This window comes from Stylophora pistillata, chromosome 5, assembly GCF_964205215.1.
Source record: "Stylophora pistillata chromosome 5, jaStyPist1.2, whole genome shotgun sequence".
NCBI classification, from domain to species: Eukaryota; Metazoa; Cnidaria; class Anthozoa; order Scleractinia; family Pocilloporidae; genus Stylophora; species Stylophora pistillata.
In genome coordinates, this window is record NC_142523.1 from 29485478 (window position 1) to 29509967 (window position 24490).

The following is a 24490-nucleotide window of genomic DNA, read 5'->3' on the forward strand; positions in this document are numbered from 1 at the left end:
GTGCGTTGTGTGCTCTTACTCTTTACTGGAACGGACGTCTGACAACCTGCCAAGTTATTTTAGCGTGCGGTTTGGTTACTTTCTTCGGAACGGCCAAACTACTGTCACAACAGATTTGTATTTCAATGTATGTTCAAGTGACTACATTTGCCTCTAGCGGTACGACTGCTCCGAAATTGCACAGAGACATATATCCCTATTTTGGGAGTTTGGGTGCTGACATCTTGAGCTTGGGGTGAGAATGCTACCGATGCAAAACCTAATTGTTCGGTAACTCTCTTTGGAAAGGGAGAGCTGTTCATTTTCTATATGTGCATCGAGGATCTGGAACACGCACCGGGTAAATGAGTTGGGTTATAAGTTTGAAAGAGCTTTTTGCTACATTTTTCATTCAATGAATACAGGTTCATATTTGATATTACATATGCAAGGCTAAAAAGATTAAGAAAAGTTATCAAAATGCTAAAACCAAACGTTTTCGGCTGTTTGTCATCATCAGGGTTGAAAGTGTTGACCGTCTGTACATACATACATATCTTATGTGATTCCCGATGGGAAAAGTTTGGAGACATAAGAAATGACTTGTTTGTTCAAACTGGGGTGGAATTGTTGGATCATTAGCCCCTCGACGATCCTACGCTTGTGGAATGTTTCTGCTGAGGGGAGAACACGCCAAGTGAAAGAATGTGATGGATTTTCCCGCAAGTGTTTTGCAGGTTCAGAGGTGTGATTAGGACAAGTCTATATTTCTTTTACAGGTAATACATACCCTTGCAGCTTTCCGTTTTCTGAATGCTCCACGTAGTTGTTGTCGATTTTGTTTTGATAATCTCGCGCTAGTGTCACGGACTTGTGAAGATGAGGGTTTTTTTTTCGTCCTCAAGCCTTTGTTTGTTTTTTACAGACGGATTAATATAAAGATTTAAGGGAACAGCATTGTATTTTAGAAAGGGCTTTCATCTTTAAACCCATAGATTTCGCCTGAACCGACTGTTCCTCAAAAGAGTCTGCAGTGAAATAGCGAATGCTGCACAGACGGCTAGAGTTTGTTGGGTTCTCAAAATCGGATCGCGTGTTTTTCACGGCTCTCGTCCATAACCTAGCGAAATTAGGATCTTCGGGTCATTTATGAAGGCTTACACCATCGCTACGCGTATTGGAACATCCACCGGCCACACATCGTTGCGGTATTATTGTATTTTTGGGGCGCGTTTTTTATTGAGGAAATCTCGGTGCTCTTGTGAAAGAAATCTCAACGGAAGTTAAATGAGCTCTCCCTTCTACGTCACTTCCGTTGGGAGGCAAAGCCCTACGCTCGAACCACACGTTGAGAAAAGTTTCAAATTTAAACGAAAACGACAAAAGATTTACCCTTTCTTTCAACAGATTTGTTTTACTTAAGTTGTTATCCGTCTTTTCTCAAAAAGTCATCACAGGCGAGAGAGTATCCCTTTAAGCTTGAATTAACAAATGGTGAACGGCATATAGCGTATACTATGGAGTTATGGATGCACGCGGGAGGTTGCTAAGCACGAAAGAAACGTAAGAGTCGCACGAGGCGATAGCCGAGTGCAACTCTAGCTTCTTGAGTGCTTAGCAAACCTCCCAAGTGCATCCATAACTCAATAGTGCACGCTGTGGCGTTCACCATTTGTTTTATAACATAACATTGATACATTGGAGGAACAGAAGTCCTTTTATTGAGCTACATCGCAAAAAAATGTTTTGTGTAGTCTTACATGACAAGAGAAAACAAGCGCGCAAAAATTCATTCATAACAACGAACTGCACACCAGCAACTCGATAAAGTTTAATCACGCTTCCTGAAATACCGACCAAAATCCTCTTTAATTTATGAGCTCTGAATCCAACAAACGGTGAAAGAGTTCAGCAAAACTATGAACAAACTGTGGTGTTTACCATTTGTTTTATTAACATAACATTGAAACATTGTAACAAGAGTTCCCTTTTATTTAAAAAATCTTACGTGATCAGAAAAAACAAGCGCGCGCGCAAAAATAGACTTAGCATTTGCTCATGTCAGCAGCATATACCCATTGGAAAATAGGAGATGATGAATTAACCAATCAGAGCGCGCGCTTTGCTTTAGTTATGATATAAGTGAAAATGGAAAAATCAATAGACGAAACTTCAAAATGTGTCTCTTACGACTTGTTCCGATACCAGTGATGAAAAAGAATAAACTTTCGACAGCACTAACATAACAGCTTTCACAAAAACAGTATTTTCAAATAAAATTGCAGTTTCTGTGCTATCCTTAAGCCCTATAACAAAAGCAACAAAAATGACTGGGATTTGCCACACGCGTACAGTGCGAGTAACCATTCTAAGCAACAGGGGCTCTCCCACTTTACGCGAGCGCACTTGCCCTCTTGTGCCAATTCTGTAGTGTCTGTGGAACTATAACTAAAATTCATTCGACCGTCAACCCTAGGAAACACAAAACGTTTGTATGTAAGACTGAGAAATTAATACTTGTATCATCATAGTGTACGATACACAGAATGGGGTGAGCAGCGGAGAAGGTAATAAATGCAATGATGTCATTTACTTACAATTTACAAGTCTTTTAAAAAACATGGGCCATCTTATGTCAAAAGCCCTCTGTACATAAGTCTTTCAAAACAATATGCAGCACAGAATTTAAGCTCTATGTAGCTTAATGTATTGAGAGAATTTAACTGTACATACAAAAATCATGGTAATTGTACTTTTCAGCTGTTTATACGCAGCATCAGTGAACAAATAGGAAAGAGGTGAGAAAATAAAATATAAATTAGTGGTCTGCATACACTGATAGAGATGAGATCTACATACAACTTAATGGTACAACAGTCTCTCCTATGGGTACTGAGTAAACTTTATTTAAAACATAGAACTTATTTATAAAGAAGCTACATAGAGAGAATTTATAGTACTGCATGTGGGTCATATGCCCACGAAAGATCTTTTTGATTTATGATTTTTCTTCAGCATTGTTGCCCATATTTAATATCAATATACATTTCAAGATTTTAAAAACCACAATAGGTTTTTTTTTATTTTGAACATCTAAAATGCAATTCTCCCCACTAACAATTGGTGTTTCATCAATTGATACCTACAGTGTACATGTACTAGTTGATATTTTACTTTCTTATTTTACACGTAGTTTATCGCTTGCTCATGAACTGATCAATTAGATTAAACAGAAACTAACTACGTTTTCTAATAAAACTACATGATTTGTATATTCTGTATAAAAAATGGAAATGAAATGCATAAAGAGGACCTATTGAATCATATTCATTACTGTTTCAGACCTTTTTCTTTGTCCTTCTTTCTCTTTTCAGCAATGTGGATGATTAAGAAAAGAACAAGGGCTTTAACAACGATACCAATAAAAGGCCACAAAGGGCCCAATGGATGTGTTAAAACAAAACAAAAAAGCAAACAATAAAACAACATTATAACATTGATAGGTCAAACCATATGTTGAACAAAATCTATGAGAGGCTGAGTGATTTTTTAGGACTGATAATGTAGTATAACTTGCAATCACATGATATGTCGTGCTAAGAAATGCCATCATTCAATTATATTTTGAATCAAATGAAAGCAACTGGCATTTGAAGAATGATAATGCTGATAATAATCAAAATAACCAAAATAGTATTAATATAGACACTGATAATTGTAGTGTTATGGATAATGCTCAAAATGATGACAATTATAATTATTATAATAATAAATAATGGTAACATGACCAAGTAGATTCCAATTGGGTCTGACTAATCGTACCGGTAATTAACGAAATCAGACAAACATGGAGAAGGAGTCTGATCAGTCAATCACAGCTGAAAAGTAAAGCTGTAAGTACAAGCATGTTTGTTGCTATGGTTATTGTGATAAATTCTGTGATTGGTGGATATATAAGCTGAGTGGACGTAGCATGATTGGCTGCTTTAGCTGTCTGATTACAGCCAACTGTCTGATTTCACTGCAAAGGAATGATAAGTGAAAAATAAAGCAACAAATGCACTGATCCCATTTAAGGAAATTGCAATGACTATGATCACACTAATAATAATGATAATAATAACAACATTACTTGTGTGCTACTACATGTAAATGCAGCTGACAGTGATAATTCTGAGAAAAATTGGACATAAATGTACATGTAAACCATTTGTTACCTTTCTATAATATCAAGAAATGAATAGATATTCTAGTCTTTTCGGATAAGGACGAATAAACCGTAGGCCCTGTCTCCTTCAGGGTTAGGGGTAGGAGACGTTAATTTACCACGCACAAGATAACTGCGTGGTGGATGTTCTCCCCTGGGATTGGATGGGTGGCATGTATTTCTAGGGGGCGTAATCAGCCTCAACAACCCGAGTTCAAATAAAGTTACCTACCCACTACCATGACATAATCCTTTCATCCCTAACGGTGACTTAAGCATCTACACATAGACTGTAATTTCTCCAAGCTTACAAGACCACCTTGAATCAAACATCAAGGTGACGAGAATTAAGGAAATGATCACCAACTAAAGAGTTTCTTGATTTTTCGACAAATTCTCCTCCTCAGTAAAAAAGGATATATATACAGAAGAGAATGAAGAATCTAGATGTTGTCGGTGTTGGGGTACAAAGTGCTAAGCAAGTAAAATGATGAAAGTACACGTAGAGCCTCACCTCTGACGCCAAGAATGAATTGCTGGCATTTGTCTTCTACATTTTGGGAGCAGTTTGAAGGAAGACAACAGTAATAAAATCCACGATCAGTATAATCCACTCAAGATAGAGTCAGAATTGATGGGCCAAATGCATCTTGATGAATCTTGTAGTGTCCACCTGATCCATCTGACAAGAAACACAGCCAAGGTAAAGTGAGACATTCACTTCCTCAAGAACAGATCATTTCTCTGTCTGTCTCTGTTTGATCACAAAAAAAAAAAAATAAAGATAATGAATAACTTATATTGGCAAATGATGACTAATCCTCAAAGATTGTGCTGAACTGTTTTAATAGGGACCCTTGATGAAATGAGCATCTTTAAAACTTACTTATGCAAGCCTGAACACTGTCTTCATTCTGCTTCTTCACCTTCCATTCTACCTCCAAAGGAAATCTTTTCGCAGCACACTCAAACGACACATTGCTTCCTTTAGAAGCCTTCTCCTTAATGTCTTCCTTCGGCTTGGGAAGCCAAGGTACAACTGGAATAAACCAATGACCAGCTATTACACTCGAACTGTCCAAGTAATTAACGGCAAGACATACATGTACATTTCATAATAATAATAATAATAATAATAATAATTTAATATTGCGCAAATTAACATGTCGATATGATCAAATGTGCATGATAACACTTTCCGGGTTACTTTGGCCTGACTGCATCAGCAGTTTACAAACAACCAAAGGAAATTTATTTAAAGATGCACCCTCCTCCCCCACCAATCCCCAGTAAAAAGGCCAGATCACATCACAGTAATCTCCTGAGTGCTTTCTTTAACGCCCCCTGCTTAACCAAATTAACTAATTAATAGATGCAGGAGACGGGACCTACGGTTTATTCGTCCTTATCCGAGAAGACTAGAATGTCTATCAATTTCTTGATATTATAGAAAGGTAGCACATTCTCCTCAGTTTTTTTTAAGACCTTGACTGTTGGTCCGGCTGGGGCTCGAACCATCGACCTCGACCTCCCGCATAACAGTCCAGCGCTTTAACCAATTGAGCTAACCGGATGGCGGTTAGGCATTTACCTTGGTTTACAAGGAAAAAATGGTAATTACAGAATCGACGTGCCGTCTATGTACAGTACATGTAATGTAAAAATTGGGCCATTCAAATTTCACCAGGACACTGTGCTGGGTAGCCTTAAAATTTTGTGATCTCTAAAGCTGAATGAACCTTCCCAGGTATGCTGTACCAAGGAAAATGTCTCACTGGACCAAATGCTTTCCCCTCAACTCCCAGAAGTGACTGCAATGTAACCTCTCCATACAAATTTAAAACTCAGTCTATTCAACCAACAACTGAAGCAAGATGTTTTTTCCTTCTCATGACAAGAGTCAAACAACAAATATTCTGGGATCACTAGGTTCATACAAAGCAATTTATCAGTTTAAAGGTGTTAGCTATGATGTAATTATAACAAATTCTCTAAACTAGCTATGATGAGAGATTTACATTTCTAATCAGATAATCAGATGCTGATACAGGTATTTCTAGAAATAAATTATAAAACTGTGTTTTCATCATGGGTACTTTACTTTCTATTTAATAATGGTATGGCTGTTGGCAGTCAGGGTACTTTAATTTTTGTTTAATAATGGTATGGCTTTTAACAAGCAGGGTATTACAGAATTGATTGAATGCTTATTAGCCCAAGCAGATTCTTAGTGGCCATAAAAAATGTACAATGCAGCTCTTTTACCCCTTTAAACTCCCATGAGTGATTAAGACAGAACTTTCTCTTCACAGTATCAAATGAATACAAAATCACACTGACAAGTCATAAGAAGAAAGAAAAATATCAATAAGGGGATAATTAGTTGATTCAATACTAAATTCGCCGAAGTAACAGCTAGCAGAAGAATTGAATGGCAGACAGTAACAAGAATTACTTATGAGGTCTTGCTGCAATAGTTCATTGTACTTACTCTTAATAACTGTGTAATCTGTAACGTTGTACTCCTTAATATGCCTCAGCTTTACTTCCAAAAGGCAGGTGTACTTTCCCCCTTGTTGGACATCAACCTTTGTAAGCTTTAGTGGGGCTAAAAAGCCCTGTTGCACATCTGGATCTGGATTCCGCACACTCTCCAACAACTTCCCATCTTTAAACCAGGAAATCCTCTTCAGTGGAGTGCTGTTTTCATGTCCTCTTCTAGTTAGGTTGCAGAATATTATAATGCCATCATCTGGATTAAGAACACTGGAAACTGAGACTTTCACTGTTGGAATTTCATTTTCTGAAATGCAAGAATGTGTAAACCATTACATGAAGATTGTAGTGGCCGACACAAGCGAAGCAAAATTTCGACAACTATGAGTTTCGCAAATGAAGACACACTATGAAGCGAGGATATATTTTATGGACAAGCCTTGAATCGTTTTATTTAACGTAGTCGTGGTATCCAAGTACTTATCATAAACTGAAATATGAATTTATAAGGAAGAAGCTCAGCTAAATGCGAATAGAAAAACCAACATTCCAAAGATTCCAATATAGAGGCAAGATGCAAAGCTAGCTAAAACCTCAAACAAACTCACAAACGAACTATATATAAGCTTAAGGAAAGGAACACTAGCACTTACATAACAGTCCCGCTTGTAAGAATTGAACCAAAACAAACTTCAATATAAGGTAGGTATTCGGAAGCGAAACGGGAAATCCAAACAGACACTTTTACTCTAACAGAGAAAACTGTAGTCTTACGGTAAATGACAACAAAGATTAAACAAACCGCCAAACGATAAAAAAAAACTTCAACTACTCTCCTCTAAAAATCGCACACGTCAACATTAAAAAATGAGTCCGTGTGATTTGCTTCCAATAATACTGTGTAATCTCAAAGCACGCGCACCCGAGTCGCATGCGCACAAGTTTGTTAACGTCTTCTTAACAGTAGGCAAAATGCGTGGCAGCCGTTACAAAGATGAAGATTATTGGCCAAAAGCTCAAGCATCAGGTGGATAGATTTTTCTATTAACAAATAAATTTTGTTTCCCAGTTGGAATGGAGATGGTTTATAGAAATATTTTGCTGCAAAAGGATTTTTATAAAGAGGTACTTTACCATTTAAGATGAAGGCATAACTTTTTGATGATCACTCACCCTTCATGTAAATTGCACATTCAAAGAAGTGAAAAATAACAGGAACTTTGACTCTGAACAATGGCAAGTAACCACACTACAACAGCTCATCCTATTCTCAGCGGTTTAAAGGAGATAGCAGTAGTGTTTTTCCCCTCAATAAGATGCCAGTCTTCAAAAAAGTTACCCCCATCCCTTGCATTTCCTCCTGTTTTCTGACAGTTTAGTTTTACTCAATTCTATACTCTGTGAATAGACACGACATACATATAATAGCCCTATTTATGCTATGAGGGTATGAAGTAGTGAAATTTCATCTGCAATGCATAGACTTACCAGTAATAACACTGACACTAAAGCTATGCCTCCTTGGTAAGCTTACATTTTTCGCAAAAGCATGGCATTCATAGCTTCCAAGATCACCATACTGACTGTCATCCTCAATTGTTATATTCTTAAAAGTCATGGTTGTGAACAATATAATGTTTCCCCCTACAACGAAAGCAATTAACTTGTTAGTAGGAAGGGAAGAATATGGCTTTATACTGTACAGATCACAGAGGGGGAGGGGAGGGGAGGGGGGTTCTGATCACCTTCCAGGCACAAATTGATAAAAAATTATCATGACATCAAGTATCCAAAAAAGGAAAAGTTCAAATCTCTCTTGTTATATGTGCGAGGTTTCAGGAAAATCTTGATGTTCTGACAAACAACTTAAGGAAACAAAATGCATTGGTCACATATAATTCAGGAGGGAAATCATGACTCAACCTCGTTCGCACTATTTATGACGATTTTAAGAATCCTGCTTTGGGAGTAAAGTTTGAGGTCCAGAAGTTGTTTTGTTTTTATTCTTTTCTGGAGCCAGATACATTATCTGTAATTCAAAGATATACTCACTTACATTCTCTGTTCTTTGATTAAACAAAAATCTACCCCCCTCTAACTTTCTGTATTGGTTAAGATCATCTCTCCTATAAAACTCTATTCCATCTGGTTGAAGTTTACCAGATGCATCAAATGCAATGCAAGTAACGCTTGCTGAGGTGTACTCTAGTGGGTAGATGCTCTATGGGAAAGGTTGTATAACTCCAAATGGTGGTTCCCCTGGAAAAGAAAGAAAAAAAGAGAAAAGGAAAAAATGTACACTTACATCTATTAAACTGCAGGAACTGCACATACATGTATACTTGTATCTAGAGATGAGAAACTGGGGTGCTTTTCTGCATGGGGCCGGACAGATGTTAATTTGAAGCTGTAATAGATTTTTGCCCCTACTGTACCTTACGAAGCTGTAATGCACAATGTAACCATACCTAAGCTATCTCTTATTGATATATAAGAAATTGTAAGCCAAAGTGCACAGGTAGATCACTCTAAATAATTGACACTGCTTTTTGTTCGAAGTTCGAATAACGCGCATAAAAATTTCTAGATCATTCTGGTATCAGGTATTGTTATTTAGTGACTGCCCAAACACAGATCCAAAAAGAGTAACATCGCAAGTTGTGTCATTTTTAACGACAATCTTTTTAAAAACCGTCCCTGCCACACTGCAACCATGTATTTTAATCCATCATGACATGAAAAGTTTGAGCAAGACTATAGCAACGCTTTGACAAAAAATATTGCGATCTCAGAATTCCAGCTCAGCAAAAAAATATGATTTTCAAATTAGTATACCTTACAGTTTACGTGACGGCGTAAAAACTCTTAGCGCATAAAAACAGTCTTAAATTTCACAAATACGACCTCAAAAATATTTCACTTCCAAATTCATGTATACGATCTTAAGGCCAACGAGCTAAATTTCGTAGAACAAACAACACAATTACGTTTGTGGTGATAGCACTCAGTCACGCTTTTAGATTTTTTCAATCAGTTCATCCTAAACTTTTAAAAATTCAAAATCAACTTTTTTAGATTCAATTCACCACCTTCCATTTGTAACCACAAAAAAAGAAAAAAAACTGCGAGGTTTTCGCTAGAGAAAGCTAGTAATTTGCATCGAGAGATCGGAATCTATTCCTACATTACGACAGTTATACGCTCACAAAGCTTCAAAGAAAATTGAAAGACAGTGCTAATATGAGATCGCAAATAATCTAGACGAAAGCTTCGGTTCTCTTCAAAGGTTTCAACCGACGGTGAGGTGAATGCACTGATTTAACTTCGCCAACACATTCACTGTGCTGAAAGTAATTTTTCTCCATTAACAGGACATACGTCCTTTCAAATCTTTATTTCAGTCGGACATCTTGTCAATTTGACCGGACATTAATTAGCATTATTATACATTGTAGTCACCATCTATCTTCTCATTGGCTCAACGCCTAAAGTTAATTATGGGAAACAGGGCAACCTACAGATTATTCACTAATCTGTACCAACAGATTAGTGAATAATCTGTAGGTTGCGCGCGCAATACATGATTTCCGGTGGAGGAATGTCAAGTTCACGGACACTGAAGTAAGAATGGCTTCTCGATTCGCTTCATCAACCCAGCGAGAAATTGAGAAATTACTTGAAGATAAAGATTCGGAAAATACTAAAAGAATGTATAATGAAACAATTATTGGATTCGCTTTTTGTGATATCCGGAATAATCAACGTCTCGGTTAGTATCAGCCTCAGCCTTCGGCTTTAGCTGATAACACTTACCTTGACCTTGATTATTCCGGATATAACAAAAACTTCATTAAAATTATTTAGCATGATGAAATTTACTAGAATAATGATTTTCAAGAACTCCAATTAATTTTTTTATTTCATTATCAGTCATGAGCGTGAACACTTCATTATGCAGTTTTTCATCATGATACTGCACGGAAACTCTCCACTGAAGTATTTTTTTCATTCAATATCAGTACTTTTTAGTAAACTGATATGCCGGGAAAAAATAAAAGCAATGTCTTAAGTCCTGTCTCCTTATTTGGTTATAAATAAACCTATGGAAGCCCTGAAGGTCACGCCAGAAAGACTGGATCAATTGCAGCGTAGCACAAGTCACGACGACACTCTGGGGACACTAAAAACTACAATTCTAACCGGATGGCCAATGCAGAAAGATTAAGTATCACTTGAGATCCGGGACTAGTGGTCTTACCTCGACGAACTATCAGTACACAATGGTGTTCTTTTCAAAGGCTCGAGAGTAGTCATCCTCGGCTAAGTTACTGAGACCTGAAGTCAAATCCAGAATTCATTCCAGGCATTTAGGAGTTGAAGCTTGCCTGCGTAAAGCTAGAGACACGGTACTCTAGCCTGGTATGAATGCAAAAGGGAGTAACCAAATCAAACAATGTTCAATTCGCAACGAATTTTAAGCTAAAATCAGAAGCTTCTAATGCAAAGCCATGAACTTCCTAACCGCCCGTGCAGTTGAGTAGCTGCTGACCAGTTCAGATTTCATGACAAAGAATACAAAGTGCTTGTTGACTACTACTCAGATTTCATGGAAGTACAAAAATTGGAGGAAAACACTTCCAGTTCCGTGATTGAATTCTTTAAGGAACAGTTTAGCCGACACGGCATTCCAGACACACTAACTACTGACAACGCTCCTCAGTTTACAAGCCATGAGTTCCATCAGTTTTCAGTTATTGCCGATTTTCTCTTTTTTAAGTTTATTTTTTTGCCAAAAGAAAACTTTTTTTCTCCTCATTAATTGCACGTTTGGTTTTTTTTTCTCAGGAGAGATCCAGGCTACTAAAGAACAGGTAAATTTAACATTTGTGCAGTTTGTCGTGACAGGCTCAAATATCATTTCCTACAGCTTTTTTTCTAGATAAGGTTCCAGCGCGTCAGTTTCTTGTAATTCTAGTGCGCTTGCATGCAGAAACGTGTATTGCGTGTTCCAAGCACATCCGTATCGAATAGCAGCTGTGGTCTTTTGTTTCCTGTCACGAATCACTAGTGGTGGTTAAAGATTGTAATCGGATTATATTCGGTCATTTTCGTGTCGAACAAGGTAAAGCAGTCAACGCTAAGGAAATAAGTGTCGTGCACAAGTCTTAGATCACGAATTAAGAAACAATGATGAATGTTTGACAGTTTAGGTTTGTGGTCGGATGTACGTATCTAGGGCGTTTACTTGTGATAGCAATAAAACTAAGTAACTTCGTAACATTAAGAAAGACTGATTACGACGGTTGTGATGAGCGAAAGTATGACTGTAATAAAGTGAAGAAAACGACAGACACAGTCCTAGGTGTTTGTTGAACCAGCGAGCGCAGACATATTCCTAACGCAGTGGAAAATTCCTCCAAACAGTTTGTAACTGGTTTTCAAACAAAGCCATTAAAAAAAGATTATTTTCGCAAGACTTAGCCAAGAACGAGGTCTATAAGATAGTTTGTTTCTTAACCTTTCTTGAATGTAAAAGCTCGCTAATGAGTCAGCGATATGCGGCAGGTTGTAAAAAGTAAGGTGGAAATTAAATTTTTTGTGGCATTTTCAGCCCACAAAATGCGAGGTGGCCGCCCCTTATCGGAGCGCTGCGGAAAAAGAGAAGAAAAAAGGTAAAAGAAACAGATCATGCAGCGGATAATACTGTAACACAAAAATCACTTCCGGTAATGGACGTAAACTTCCGGTCAGCAGTCGTTGGAGCAAGATTAAGTCTCTGTTAGGTCTTCTAAAGACATTAAAGGAAAATTCTGAGTAACTACTTTCCCCTTTACCAAAGTCTCTTCTTTGCAATTCACAAATTCTTTCCCTTTCATACAAAATCTTCGAGGTTTTCTCTTTCAATACTTAAGCCGGTGTTTAATTTTCTTTTTTTCACATTTTTCAAAATCTTCTAGTCAGCCATCCTGGAAAGACAATCTAAAGATCAAGGTTATTGATGCTGTATGGCTAAGGAATAGGGACACTTGCTGGGTGCTTATATGGAAATTAAAGAATTTCCGGTTCAACCCTGTTTCAGAAAGAGATATTTCATGTGCCTGAATGTAGTTTCCATTGCATTTATGTCGCTTGAATTTTCTCCTCATAAATAATTCTTTATATAAATGTTCCAATTTCTACGGTATCTTATAAAAGGATGAAACCTTCAATAAGTGTTTAAGGCATTCCGGCGCTTGGCGTTAGAGCATTGCGAATATTTTCCCAACTGTATTTGATTATTATGTCTTGTTTTAACTCACTAGTAATTTTATTGCATTTAATTTGTATGACAACTGTACGTATCTTTTAGCTTATAATGTAGTAAACTGATGCATGGCTTATAACCCCAATAATATTATAGTAATGAAATCTCTTTAGTTTATTGTAAAATCTCTTTAGTTTGTTGTGGTAATGAAACTTCTTTAGCTTGCAATGTGTAGAATTTACTTATTTATTACTAATACCCGCCAAGACTAGCTAATGCTATATGTGGGTTGTGTAAATTTGCATTCTAATGTTCTATAAAATAATAATAAACAAACATGCAAACAAACTACAGCATGCTCTAATAGTTAACAATTATTCGCCGAAGGCGAGGTGAATATCGTTGAATAATCCCCGAGACAAAGTCGAGGGGATTATTGGACAATATTCACCGAACCTTAGGCGAATAATTGTTTTAGTATAATTTCAGAGCTGAGCAACAGAGAAATTTCTAAAATCATAACATTTTAGTAACATTTATTAACATTTTATTTTAACATTTTATATAAGCCGCGTGGAGCGGTTTATATAGCGTCATATAAGGAACCGCTCGACCAATCAGATTGTTGGAAACTCTCTGCTCAGCTCTGAGATTATACTAAAATGTTTTTAATACAAGGATCTAACAAAAACTGCTGAAGACCAGAAGAAGGAAATCGAAAATCTTCAACAGCAAATTGCGTGTGTATAGGCTTAACCTAAGCTAAAGTAATGTACGAAGTAGTACTGGAGATCAGTTTTTGCAAAAACTTAAAATTCTGAGACGTCCTCAGAAGTGTTCGGGTGTCTTCTGATATAATATGGTCTTTGACTGAGGTGCATTACATAGCGCAAGAGATAGGGTTGCATCAGAACTCTTCGGGATATCATTCGGAGTTTTCGGAACATCTTCGCAAGTCTTCGGGTGTCTTTAAATATGATAGGGTCTCAGGCTAAATCATAGTATATAGCGCAATGGTTATTGTTGCATCCGAACTCTTGGGGATGTCATAAAAAATTTTGGAAACATCTTCGGAAGCGTTCGGGTGTCTCCTGATATAATATGGTCTTTGACTGAGGTGCATTACATAGCGCAAGAGATAGGGTTGCATCAGAACTCTTCGGGATATCATTCGGAGTTTTCGAAACATCTTCGCAGGTCTTCGGGAGTCTCCAAATATGAAAGGGTCTCAGGTTAAATCATAGTATATAGCGCAATGGTTAGTATATAGCGCAATTTTGGAAATATCTTGGGAAGTGTTCGGGTGTCCTCGGATATGATCGAGTCACTTAAAAAAACTCATACGTCTTTGGAATTTTTAAAACGTCCACGAAAACCTATTGGTGTCTTCGGGTACAATCGGGCCTCAAGCTTATTGTAGTGGAGACCGTAAGAGATGAGGTTGCATCAGAACTTCTCGGGATATCAGAAGTTTTTGGAACATCCTCGGAAGTCTTCGGGTATCTTTGGATATGATTAGATCCCTTAAGATAAATCCCACGCTTTTGCGGCCAGTTTGAATAGACGGTAGATTTTATTCCGCGGTTTCTCCGAATTTTCTAAATTTGCCTCAAACATTAGACAATGATAACTCTTATAAACTCTATTTAGTTTTCAGAAGAGACTTAAATGCATACCTGTTTTTTAAATTAGATCAGTGTTTAAGGTTTTTCGTCTCCTTTGATGCAAGACGTGGCATCTAAACATTTCTTCGTTCCATTGCAGGGCTTCAAAAGTAGCTTTGGCAGAACAAGAACTCACCACTTTTGAACTTGATAAGAAAGTTATTCGGCAAGCTCGGTGAGTGTCAAGTTTAATAAAACAATATAGTTTATGTTCGTGGGCATACCTATGTTTTAGGCCCAACTCAGAGTCATTTCAAATTTAGGCTCACGAACAAAAGCCTTATCACCAATATTCAGTATCATCAAGGAGGGCGAGTAAAAAAAAAAAAAAACTTTAAAAAAAAGGACAACAAAACAGTCTGATCAATCACATCAGCGAGCGGGTTAAACTATAATTAGAGGATTGTGAAAGTGTTGTGCGATCTTCCGGGAGAGTGTAGTCATGAGAAGGACTGTTTGTCGGTGGTGGTGACTGACGTTTCGACAACCTGTGCGGAAGTGATCATCAGATTCAAGTGAATAGTTGTTGTCAGTGGAACGTTGTTTGTCCAGTTTATGTAAAATGTCGCTCAGTTTTTCCGTGATGTTATTGGCTGTAAGACTCACGTGGCTTAAAGGTTTGAGATACTGCGGACATTCGTTAAAAAAAAAAAAAGAGTTTATAGTACTTTTGCTAAGGTTGGGCTATAGTGCACTGATATGTTTTCTTCTGCTGTCTTGAAAAGTAAGAGATGGCGAAATTTTGGCCAAGCATTTAGAGGTATGAACTTCGCTACAACGATAGTATTCCTTTCTCATTCTCTGAATTTACTAAGACTTATTTTCCTCTTTGCAAGTTGAAAGAAACGAGGGAATCAGAAGAATGGATGAATAAGAAAGCTTTTAACGCTTCGCAGTTATCTGCGTTCTGTGTTACCTTCATGTCACAGCTAGAAGGTTGGATAAGGTGATCTACTGGATAACATTGTTATGGCTTGCATCTGTGGGTATACGTTAACTACCCTTTGAACAACAAGGCCCAGATCTTTCTTCATTTGTTTTCTAGATATTTTACTTGAGGATTTTCCAGGTGAAAAAAAAAAATTGTACAGATGACCTTCATGACTCGAGTTCGTACCCAATGATGATGCTCCATCTAAGATGAATTCAGCCTCAGATGCAATGGATGTTGCGTGAAGTTTTTGTCGTTTATTTTCAGTCGGCAATGGTAATATTAATGTTATCAGGCTACAGAAATTTTCAGTCAAAATTCTTGTTCGCAAAAATTATCTCGAAATTGTCTGTCGAACACTCGCCTTACACCGCCTTACATTCGCCTTAAACCGCCTCCCGGTTAGCTCAATGGAAAGAGCGCTGGACTGTTGTGCGGGAGGTCGAGGGTTCAAGCCCCGGCCGGACCAACACTCAGGGTCTTAAAATAATTGAGAAGAATTTGCTACCATTCTATAACATCAAGAAATGGTCAGATATTCTAGTTTTGTCGGATAGGGACGAATAAATGGAGGTCCCGTCTCCTGCAGAGTTGGGGTAGGAGACGTTAATTTTCCACACACAAGATTACTGTGTGATGGATGTCCTCCCCTAGGGTGGGATGGGTGGGAGGGTGGACTAGCAGCATAGCTTGTATGTTCATTTCTAGCCCCTCCCCACTGCAAACTAATGCAGTGAAAATGGAGTAAATTAAATTAACACTCCATCTTCAGTTTAATAATCTGTACTGTAAGCAGTTTAATAATCTGTGTTGAAGAAAGACCGAGAGAATCTGCTTGCGATGAGTACGACGTTTAAAGTTGTACAGAAAGAAAGCAGCAGAGTAAACCAAACTTTACGTGTAAGTTGCGGAATGTAACACTTTTATTCGTCAATTGAATTTGGTGTCAGAATAGTAAAGCCCAGCCCTTCCTCAAAGAACACGGCTTGTGGATTTGTAAACCTGCTGGTGTGCAGTAAAATTTCGGTGCGCATGCGTCGCTTAGATCCGTATATTTTGCACTTTCTTTTAAAGGTTCAAGAATGGTGGACTGAGCTCAGCCAGGGCAGTTGAATCAGTCACAATCAATTCCTTAAGAAAGAAGCATCAACAGAACATGTATTAGAAAGAGAAATTAGAGGAAATTTGAAGTTCGCGAAAATAAAAATGTATATGAAATCGTTGCCCTTGCTATTAGTACACGTGTATAATGATTTATTGCTTGTTGTTGTTCTATTTCTTCAGGAAGAAAGAAAAAAAAAGGATCGGTAGGTGTTCCTTTATTAAATCCTCTCTTGATTTGTAATACTGAATAAAGCTTAACGAATAAGTCACTCACTATTATTTACGCTCTCGATATTACGTTGAACGGAAAAGAAAACGAGCCTATTTTGACTGGGACCCTCAAAAAACAAAACCAAAACGTTGAGTCCTTGGACCTCTAGCTTAAGAATGACTGCCTCGTATTTCTCCTTACAATATCACCCCCGAATTACGCTTTAACGTCACAGGAATATAGGAAATGGTCACCATTTGGAGAAGCTCTTGCAATTGATTGTTGAGCAAATTCTCCTTGACAGAGACTTAAAAAATGAATAGAAAACAGTATGGTGAATATGTATTCTGATGTTATGGTTAAAAGGTTAAAAAGGCTATTCAGAGGCAAGGTGAATATCACTGGGTAGCCTAGCCTTCATTTTATGAACATGCGCTATAACATGTTTGACAATCTCAAACATTTGATCTAAGAAGTTCAACCGGTTTGTTTTCTCTGATTTCCTCTTTGAAATAGAAAAGAAGCCGAGCTAATATGTGCAATCTCCAGGCTGAGCAACGAAGGCGGTTGACTTCAATCTGGTGTAACAAATTTAATGAACAAGATCAACGAGCATAACGATGAAATAGAAAAACTGCAGACTGCAAGAGGTAGGGTTGGAGATAATGCGCACCAGCAAGAGATATCCATAACTAAAATGAAACTGAAGCTTGGCAAGGCAAGTGAATCAAATGTCAAAAAAGTACTCTTGAATTAACCCTTCGATCCCTACAAGTGACTAACTTCTAATTACATTTACAATATTTCCACTCCTGAATCAAATGTTAAGGTCACGAGAATGAAGGAAATGATCTCAAACAAAAGAAGCGCTTGACTGTTAACCAAATTCTTCCTGTGAGCACCATGAAATGAATAGATGACTGATGTAGGGATGTAAAGTGTTAGATATCAGAAAATCATCTCGTCGTAGAACGCGTTTGGTGGGAAAAAGCGCGCTAACAGTCGTTCGATTGACGTCTGTTCATGTGTGAACGTTGCAATGGCTAGGAGAGGGGGGGATTTCAAGCAGTCACAACCAAAATATCTGACATCTTTGAGGAGTTTTAAGCTAATAGACACGCCAATGAGTCACAATTTGTTACAGCCACATAGCGTTCTGGCAAAGTTCAACTGGATACCCTTTATTACATACGCTTTATGTTTGAAAAATTTCTAGTTCTCTTTTTCCCTAGTATTTTTTTCCTTTTACAGACCTATTTGAACCTTTCGCGCTGTTTTAGTCTACCGATTACTTTATTTTCACAGTAAGTGACGCTTAATGTTGTAGTTTATTTATATATTTTAGATGGAAATTACATTGAGAACAATGAAATGTCAGTGAAATTTGATATCGTCTTTTACAACATGCAGGAAACGTTATAGATAGATCATAAATGTTACGCTAGTCATCTGCCCTAATTCAACTGAAATAGAAAATGGAGGCCTCATTATTATTGCCTAGAGGGGGGAAGAGGGCTGGAATATTTTCGATGTATCGCAGTTAAAAATTCACCTGACTTAGTCCTTCCCATATGGCTCTGTAGTATTGGAATGACCCTCCATGCCCTAACGTCCCCCCTTTATATCCCGTTAGCGACAAATGATCCCCCTCTGTTCCCCCCAAAAACTTTGTGAACCCCTTAAAATCCTCCTCGCCATCCCCTGGTGATATATATTAACGGGTCCTTAGGCGAGGGAAAGATTGGGGATGAGTCTGGTCTCGCTCTGAGGTGATATGGTGTGACCATTACTTTGACCGAGAACGACAGGTTTTAATGTTACACCTGATTGTCTGACTGCTTCAGTCCCCACGTTGACTCATTTCATGTCTCATTTATCCACAGAGTTCGTCAAAAAAGCGACACACAAATAAACGCAAATATCATAAAGGTAGATTTTCTTTTTTTGAAATGACCCTGTCAAAAATACTAAGCATTTTGGTTAATATTCGACTCCTTAAATAAGGTACGAGGTTATCCTTTTTCCGCCTGTTACTTACCAACGTTGTCGGGCTCGTAACCTTTTAGAGGGCTGATGTGAATTCATTAATGGCAACGACTTTGTTTAACACGTGCGTAACTGTTCTAAATCTTTTAGCTTCAGAGTTTATAAGAACTTTTTGAATGAAACATTCTTTCCCATTTTAAATTGTAGGGCCTGGAATACGAAAATTTCTGATGAACAAAAAGAAAGAGTGAGTGATAATGTTAATTAGAAAATGTTGTTATTCATTATGAGATTAGAGACCACTCGCTATTGATCGCAGTGGAGGGGAAATTTGGGGGATCACATTATTTTTCAGGAGGACGGAGAAGGAGTCAGTCGTCGCTAGAAGACTGTTAAAGTAGGGACAATCAAAAATTGACTACCAAAGAGGGGGCTCACTGATATACTAAGGCCTCAGAGGGGAGGGGGTGGGGTTACCTTCTATAATGTCGGCCGAGTCTGCTGTAATACCAGCATGTGATTTTTTAAATTATGTCATTCAGTACCCAGTTTTAGCTTAGGAACTTTTGACACGCCCCCTGAGATGTGATGTCATCCGTGCTTTATCGCGGCCGTAATTCATTTCATCATAAGCAACAGCATAATAAAGCAACGTAGTTAATCAACAACGCTGTTGCTTGTAAGTAACAACGTAATAAAGTAACTTTACTTAAGCGCAAACGAATAAGTAGATTTTGTTACGACACGGCATCGGGAGCCAAACATCCTGGTGAGTTTTGGAAGAAAATGAAGCCTCTGCTTCCTAACTTTGGCATAAATAAACTAAGTAACATAACTCTTGTTGAAAACGGGGTGGTCACGACGGAACCCAGGCAGGTGGTGGAAATGTTTAATAGCTATTTCGCCAATGTAGTTTCAACAAATAACCGTGAAAATGACTTCAACGATCATCCAAGTGTAAATCTAATCGCTTGCAAAATGCTGCTAGATCAGTTTGTCTTCCAGCCTGTGAGCTGTGGCTATGTTCGTCAAATCTTAGACAATCTAAATCTCCGGAAGGCTGTTGGCGTGGATGGAATTTCACCGCGTCTCTTAAGGCTCGCTGCTCCCATCCTAACGGAGGAGATAACACAGATGATCAACTATCTGATTATGAACCAATCATGGCCAACCGAATGGAAGAGTGGGAACTTGACACCGGTATTTAAAAAAGATGAGGATACACGCAAAGAAAATTATCGTCCTGTTTCCATTCTTACCGCCATTTCTAAAGTGTACGAGAAGGTTATGTTTGACCAGCTGTACGGCGCTTTCCATGAACATCTTTCTCCGAATCTATCTGGGTTCTTGAAGAAACACTCTTTTTGAAGTTGTAGCCGTGGCAGTAGACCTGTCGAAAGCATTTGATTCTGTTAATCATAACCTCCTATTGGCTAAATTAAAAGCGTATGGCTCCTTTCCGTCTGCATTAAACTTGATTTCTTCCTATTTGTTGGGACGAAGAAAGCGAGTTAAGTTGTCCGGTGTTTGCTCCAACTACTCAGAAGTAATGGTGGGCGTTCCCCAAGGGTCCCTCCTCGGACCGCTGCTGTTTAACATTTTTATAAATGACTTGAACTACGCCATACCGGATGTATCTCTGAGGTTATACGCCGAAGACACAACTATGTATGCCTCAGACGTCTCGCCCATGGCTCTCGAATTTGTAGTGGATAATGGTCTTGAGCGGTCATCATCGTGGTTTCGAGAGAATCATCTGGTGATCAACAACACAAAGACGCAAGCAGTACCCATTGGTCCCTGTAAGTAAACAACTCACACAACCTACCCGGCGAACTGATTCTTGTACAACCCAAAGTCAACACTACTAAGCATGGGCTAAATACTTTCAGGTACTTTGGTCCAAAAACCTGGAACTCTTTAAATAATGACTTAAGAACTTCACGAACACTAAAAGAGTTTGTAACACGTATCAGGAAAATTACTTTTGACGTATGTAATTGTACCCTTTGTAGCTCTTAGACTTAATGTAATTCTTACTCTGGATGTAGTTTTAGTACTCTATCTTTTCAGTAGCATGTATATAGTTATATTAGTGTATTTAATAATGTTATTAATTGATTGATTAATTAATTAATTAGTTAACCTTATATTTTACTTATCATCTCTGAACTTTTATCGTAACTTTTTAGTATTATATTTTCATTTATTTTCTACTCGATTCATTAGCTATCTAAGCTAGGTGCCTGACAAGCTCTATAAATTTCGAGTAAAAATAAATAGCTGGCCATACACAGCTCTGTCATTGAGACACTGCCATCTATCAAAATACTTGGCATTGAACTTGAGAGTATGCTATCTTTCAAGGATCACAGTACTAAACAGCTTCAAAAGGTGTACGCCAACAAAGGTATACGCGTTTTGTCCCTGGCAATGTTATGTTAAGTCTCTATTAGACTTTCATTCTCCCTCATTTTGAATACTGTTGCCCCCTCTTTCTTGGATTGGGGAAAGTGCAAGCGAATCGGCTAGAAGATGCCAACTATTATATTCTTAGATCGCTGCTAGGTTATCTCAAGTCTACCCTTTATGATGAATTGCTGCGAATCTTGAATATGGAAACGTTAGACCAGAGAAGAAAACAACAATACCTTGTTCTGTTATATAAATGTTTGCATAACGACGGTCCCAAATATACGCGCAGCTGTGGAATGGATTACCTACAAGTGTAAAACTGGCCAGTAATATCAAACTTTTTAAAAAGCTATTGAGAACATTGAAACTTAGCTGCTTCTCCATTTTATACTTGTATTTAAGTGACTCTCAATTTCATCGTAAAACTTAATTTTTAATCTTAATTTTAAATTATTTAAGCTATTGCTTCACCATTTTATACCTATATTTAAGTGACTTTGAATTTTACTGTACAGACTTAAATTTTAATATTAATTGTTAGTCATTTTAATTTCTAATCAATTAGGTTTTGACAGTATGTATTAAGTTTATTAGATTCTTAATCTTAGAGGCACGTACGTATTTTGAACAAGCTCTATGAGCTCCTTGACGCTACGTGGGTATATAAAGTATTAATTGATTGATTGATTAATGGATTGATTGATTGATTGATCATTGCACTAGGCTGAAAAGGATTCATGAACAAAAAAAAAACAAAATTTGTGCGCTGATTGAAAAAAATTGAAAGTTACCGAGCGGAGTACGAAAGGAAAGAAAGGATTATGGAGGTAAATATTGATCAAAGTAGTTAAGAATTTACTTTCATCGAGGTTTGCAAACTCAAATAATTAAGGTGCGTACGCTAGTCTCGTTTCTAAGACTTTAAAAAACGTATAACGAGGCGGAATGTCAGGTAATGCTTTGCGCGCGAACAAAAGGCATGACGTGAAAGGATCTGCCTCTAGATCGAGTTAACCTGTGTCACAGTCCTAATTCATTACTTTTAGGCAAATAATAAAAGTAAAAAAATTGACAAAAACAGTTAAGGTTCTTTACCCTCTCCTTAGGAGACAGATTCAAGTATACCCTAAAACAATCGTACTAAACTATGTCTTAAATTCCTTCAGTATTACCTGTTTAGACCGAAATGGAAAGAAAGGTAAATATTAGAGGGTAAGAAAACTTTTCTGTTCTTTAGGCAAAATTCATAGTAAAGAATAGGAAGGAAATATTGCTAATAGGATAGTCCTTCGATACAATGTGTTTGCCAAATGATTATATGTCAATTTAGGGTCATTCATCGAATTTTTTGTCAGTAAAGGTTTTTATACGATAAACAAAATGATACATATCTGCGCTCACTCGTTAGTCAATGAGTTGAACATTCGATGAGAAATTCCATTATTGTCTGTTTGAAATCTGAAAGCTTTGTTTTTTTAACACAGATCTGTCTCCTAATTTTGGACAACTGAATTGCCCCTACAGAAGATAAGAAGCTTCCTAATCTACTCACTCCGAAATAAGTCTAAATTCACATTCCCCTTTTCGTTTTTGAGTGTAATTCCATAAAGGTTTTTTTTTTGTTTTTTATGCGAAGTGGTGAGATACCAGGGCAAATTTTTCAAGATGTTGATAAACTCTTGATAATTTATTTTTGCTTTTCAAACGTCATTGGGTAATGACATCATCACTTATTAATGTTAGTTCACTTTACTTCTTGATACTTTTTTAGTCGCAAGAGTCGTTTTTGTAGTCTCCCATATTTCATCTGAAGCCAGGACTTAAATGCTTCCTCCACCTTCGTTATCCATATCCTCTCTCTTGCTACCCTTGGACACGCCCACAACTTATTGGTCCGGCTCTAAAACAAGAGAATGGTAAGAAGTCTTGGTGAGCATGTAACTGAGGGGTGAGGGGTAAACACCAAGGGGTGAACACGAAGGGGTGAGGGTCTTGCATATTTACACGTCTCAGCCTTTCAATGTTTTATTTCCTTGGAAATTTTGCGCGGGAAATTAGCACCTGGTCATCAAAGATTGATCTCGTTGCGCATGCCTTACAATTTACCGCTGCGTTTAGTGCTCCAAGGGTGAACACGATGAATATAAAAGAAGGAGACCCATATGATGCCATTGCCCATATCCAGAATAACTTTCCTTTACATTTTGTTGGAGAACAAAATCCTCCACTGCCAGTCTTGTGAGTACCACCTCGACCAAACTATCTACGATCTCCTTTCCCTCCCTCGAGGGTGTTTATTGGATAGATCCAGTCGCTGGCTCCCAGTCTAACGCGTTTCGGGTTCACTGCGACATGGAGGCTGATGGAGGAGGCTGGACTCTAGTTTGGAGTTATACTTTCACCAACTACGATGTTTTTACAAGTGTTACAAACGTTGTGACACCAAGGCCAAACTGGCCAGCACACGGCTACGATGGCATATCAACAACAGCTCCACTGAATGAAGCAGATTATAACGCCGTGAACTTCTCACTCTGGAAACAACTCGGCAGACAGGTCCTCATCAAGAGCAACACAAAAAACTGACTGGTGTATCAACTGGCTGGTTGATTGGCAGGAAGGTAACGTCAACTGTCGAATTGTCAAGCATGTGACTAACACATGTAAGGACACTTTGCCGCCATCAGTGCCGCGACTTGAGATGGTGAAAGGAGTAACGCTATGCTGCCATGAGAACCCTTATTCCCGTATCTATTACCGCCTCGACTCTAGCGATACGACTGGCTGGCTTTTCCATGATCCTTGTGGAAAACAGTGTGACAATCATGTAAAAAATGCGCTTAATCCACCCGGGAACATTTATGTTTGTACCTAATAAATCTTATAGTTTTACGAGGCCTTGTTCACCTGGCGAAATGGCGATTAAAATCATTAAAAAAGTGAGGTGGCATTAAGGCAACTGCATCGACTATTTTAACCCCTTTACTCGCACGATCTGTGGAGGCGCGGTGACCTCATGGTTTGTACGCTCGACTCTGGATCGAGTGGTCAAGGTTCGTGCCCCGGCCGGGACATTGTGTTGTGTTTTTAGGCAAGGCACTTTACTCTCACAGTGCCTCTCTTCACCCAGGTGTATAAATGGGTACCGGCAAATTTAATGCTGGGAGTTACCCTGCGATCGACTGGCATCCCATCCAGGGGGGGAGTACAAATACTGCTTGTCGCTTCATGCTTCAGAAACCGGAGTTAAGCA

The 24490-nt window shown here is 38.1% G+C and overlaps 1 protein-coding gene and 1 long non-coding RNA gene across 2 annotated transcripts in view; both read right to left on the reverse strand.

Annotated features, from left to right (window-relative positions):
* The window catches only part of LOC148731310 (hemicentin-1-like), a 311654-nt gene extending 303335 nt beyond the window's left edge, over positions 1-8319 (reverse strand). The window contains exons 1-2 of the mRNA XM_088760364.1: positions 8171-8319; positions 6678-6989 (exon numbers count right to left, since the gene is read on the reverse strand). Of these exons, the coding sequence (XP_088616490.1) occupies positions 6678-6989; positions 8171-8300 (442 nt within the window). The 5' untranslated portion in view covers positions 8301-8319. The remainder of the gene's footprint in view (positions 1-6677; positions 6990-8170) is intronic.
* Positions 4832-5708, reverse strand: LOC148731332 (uncharacterized). Its single transcript, XR_016001388.1, has 3 exons — positions 5579-5708; positions 5073-5225; positions 4832-4940 (listed from the first exon to the last, which is right to left on the reverse strand). It is a non-coding gene; the product is annotated as an uncharacterized LOC148731332 (long non-coding RNA).
* Positions 8320-24490: the final 16171 nt, after the last annotated feature.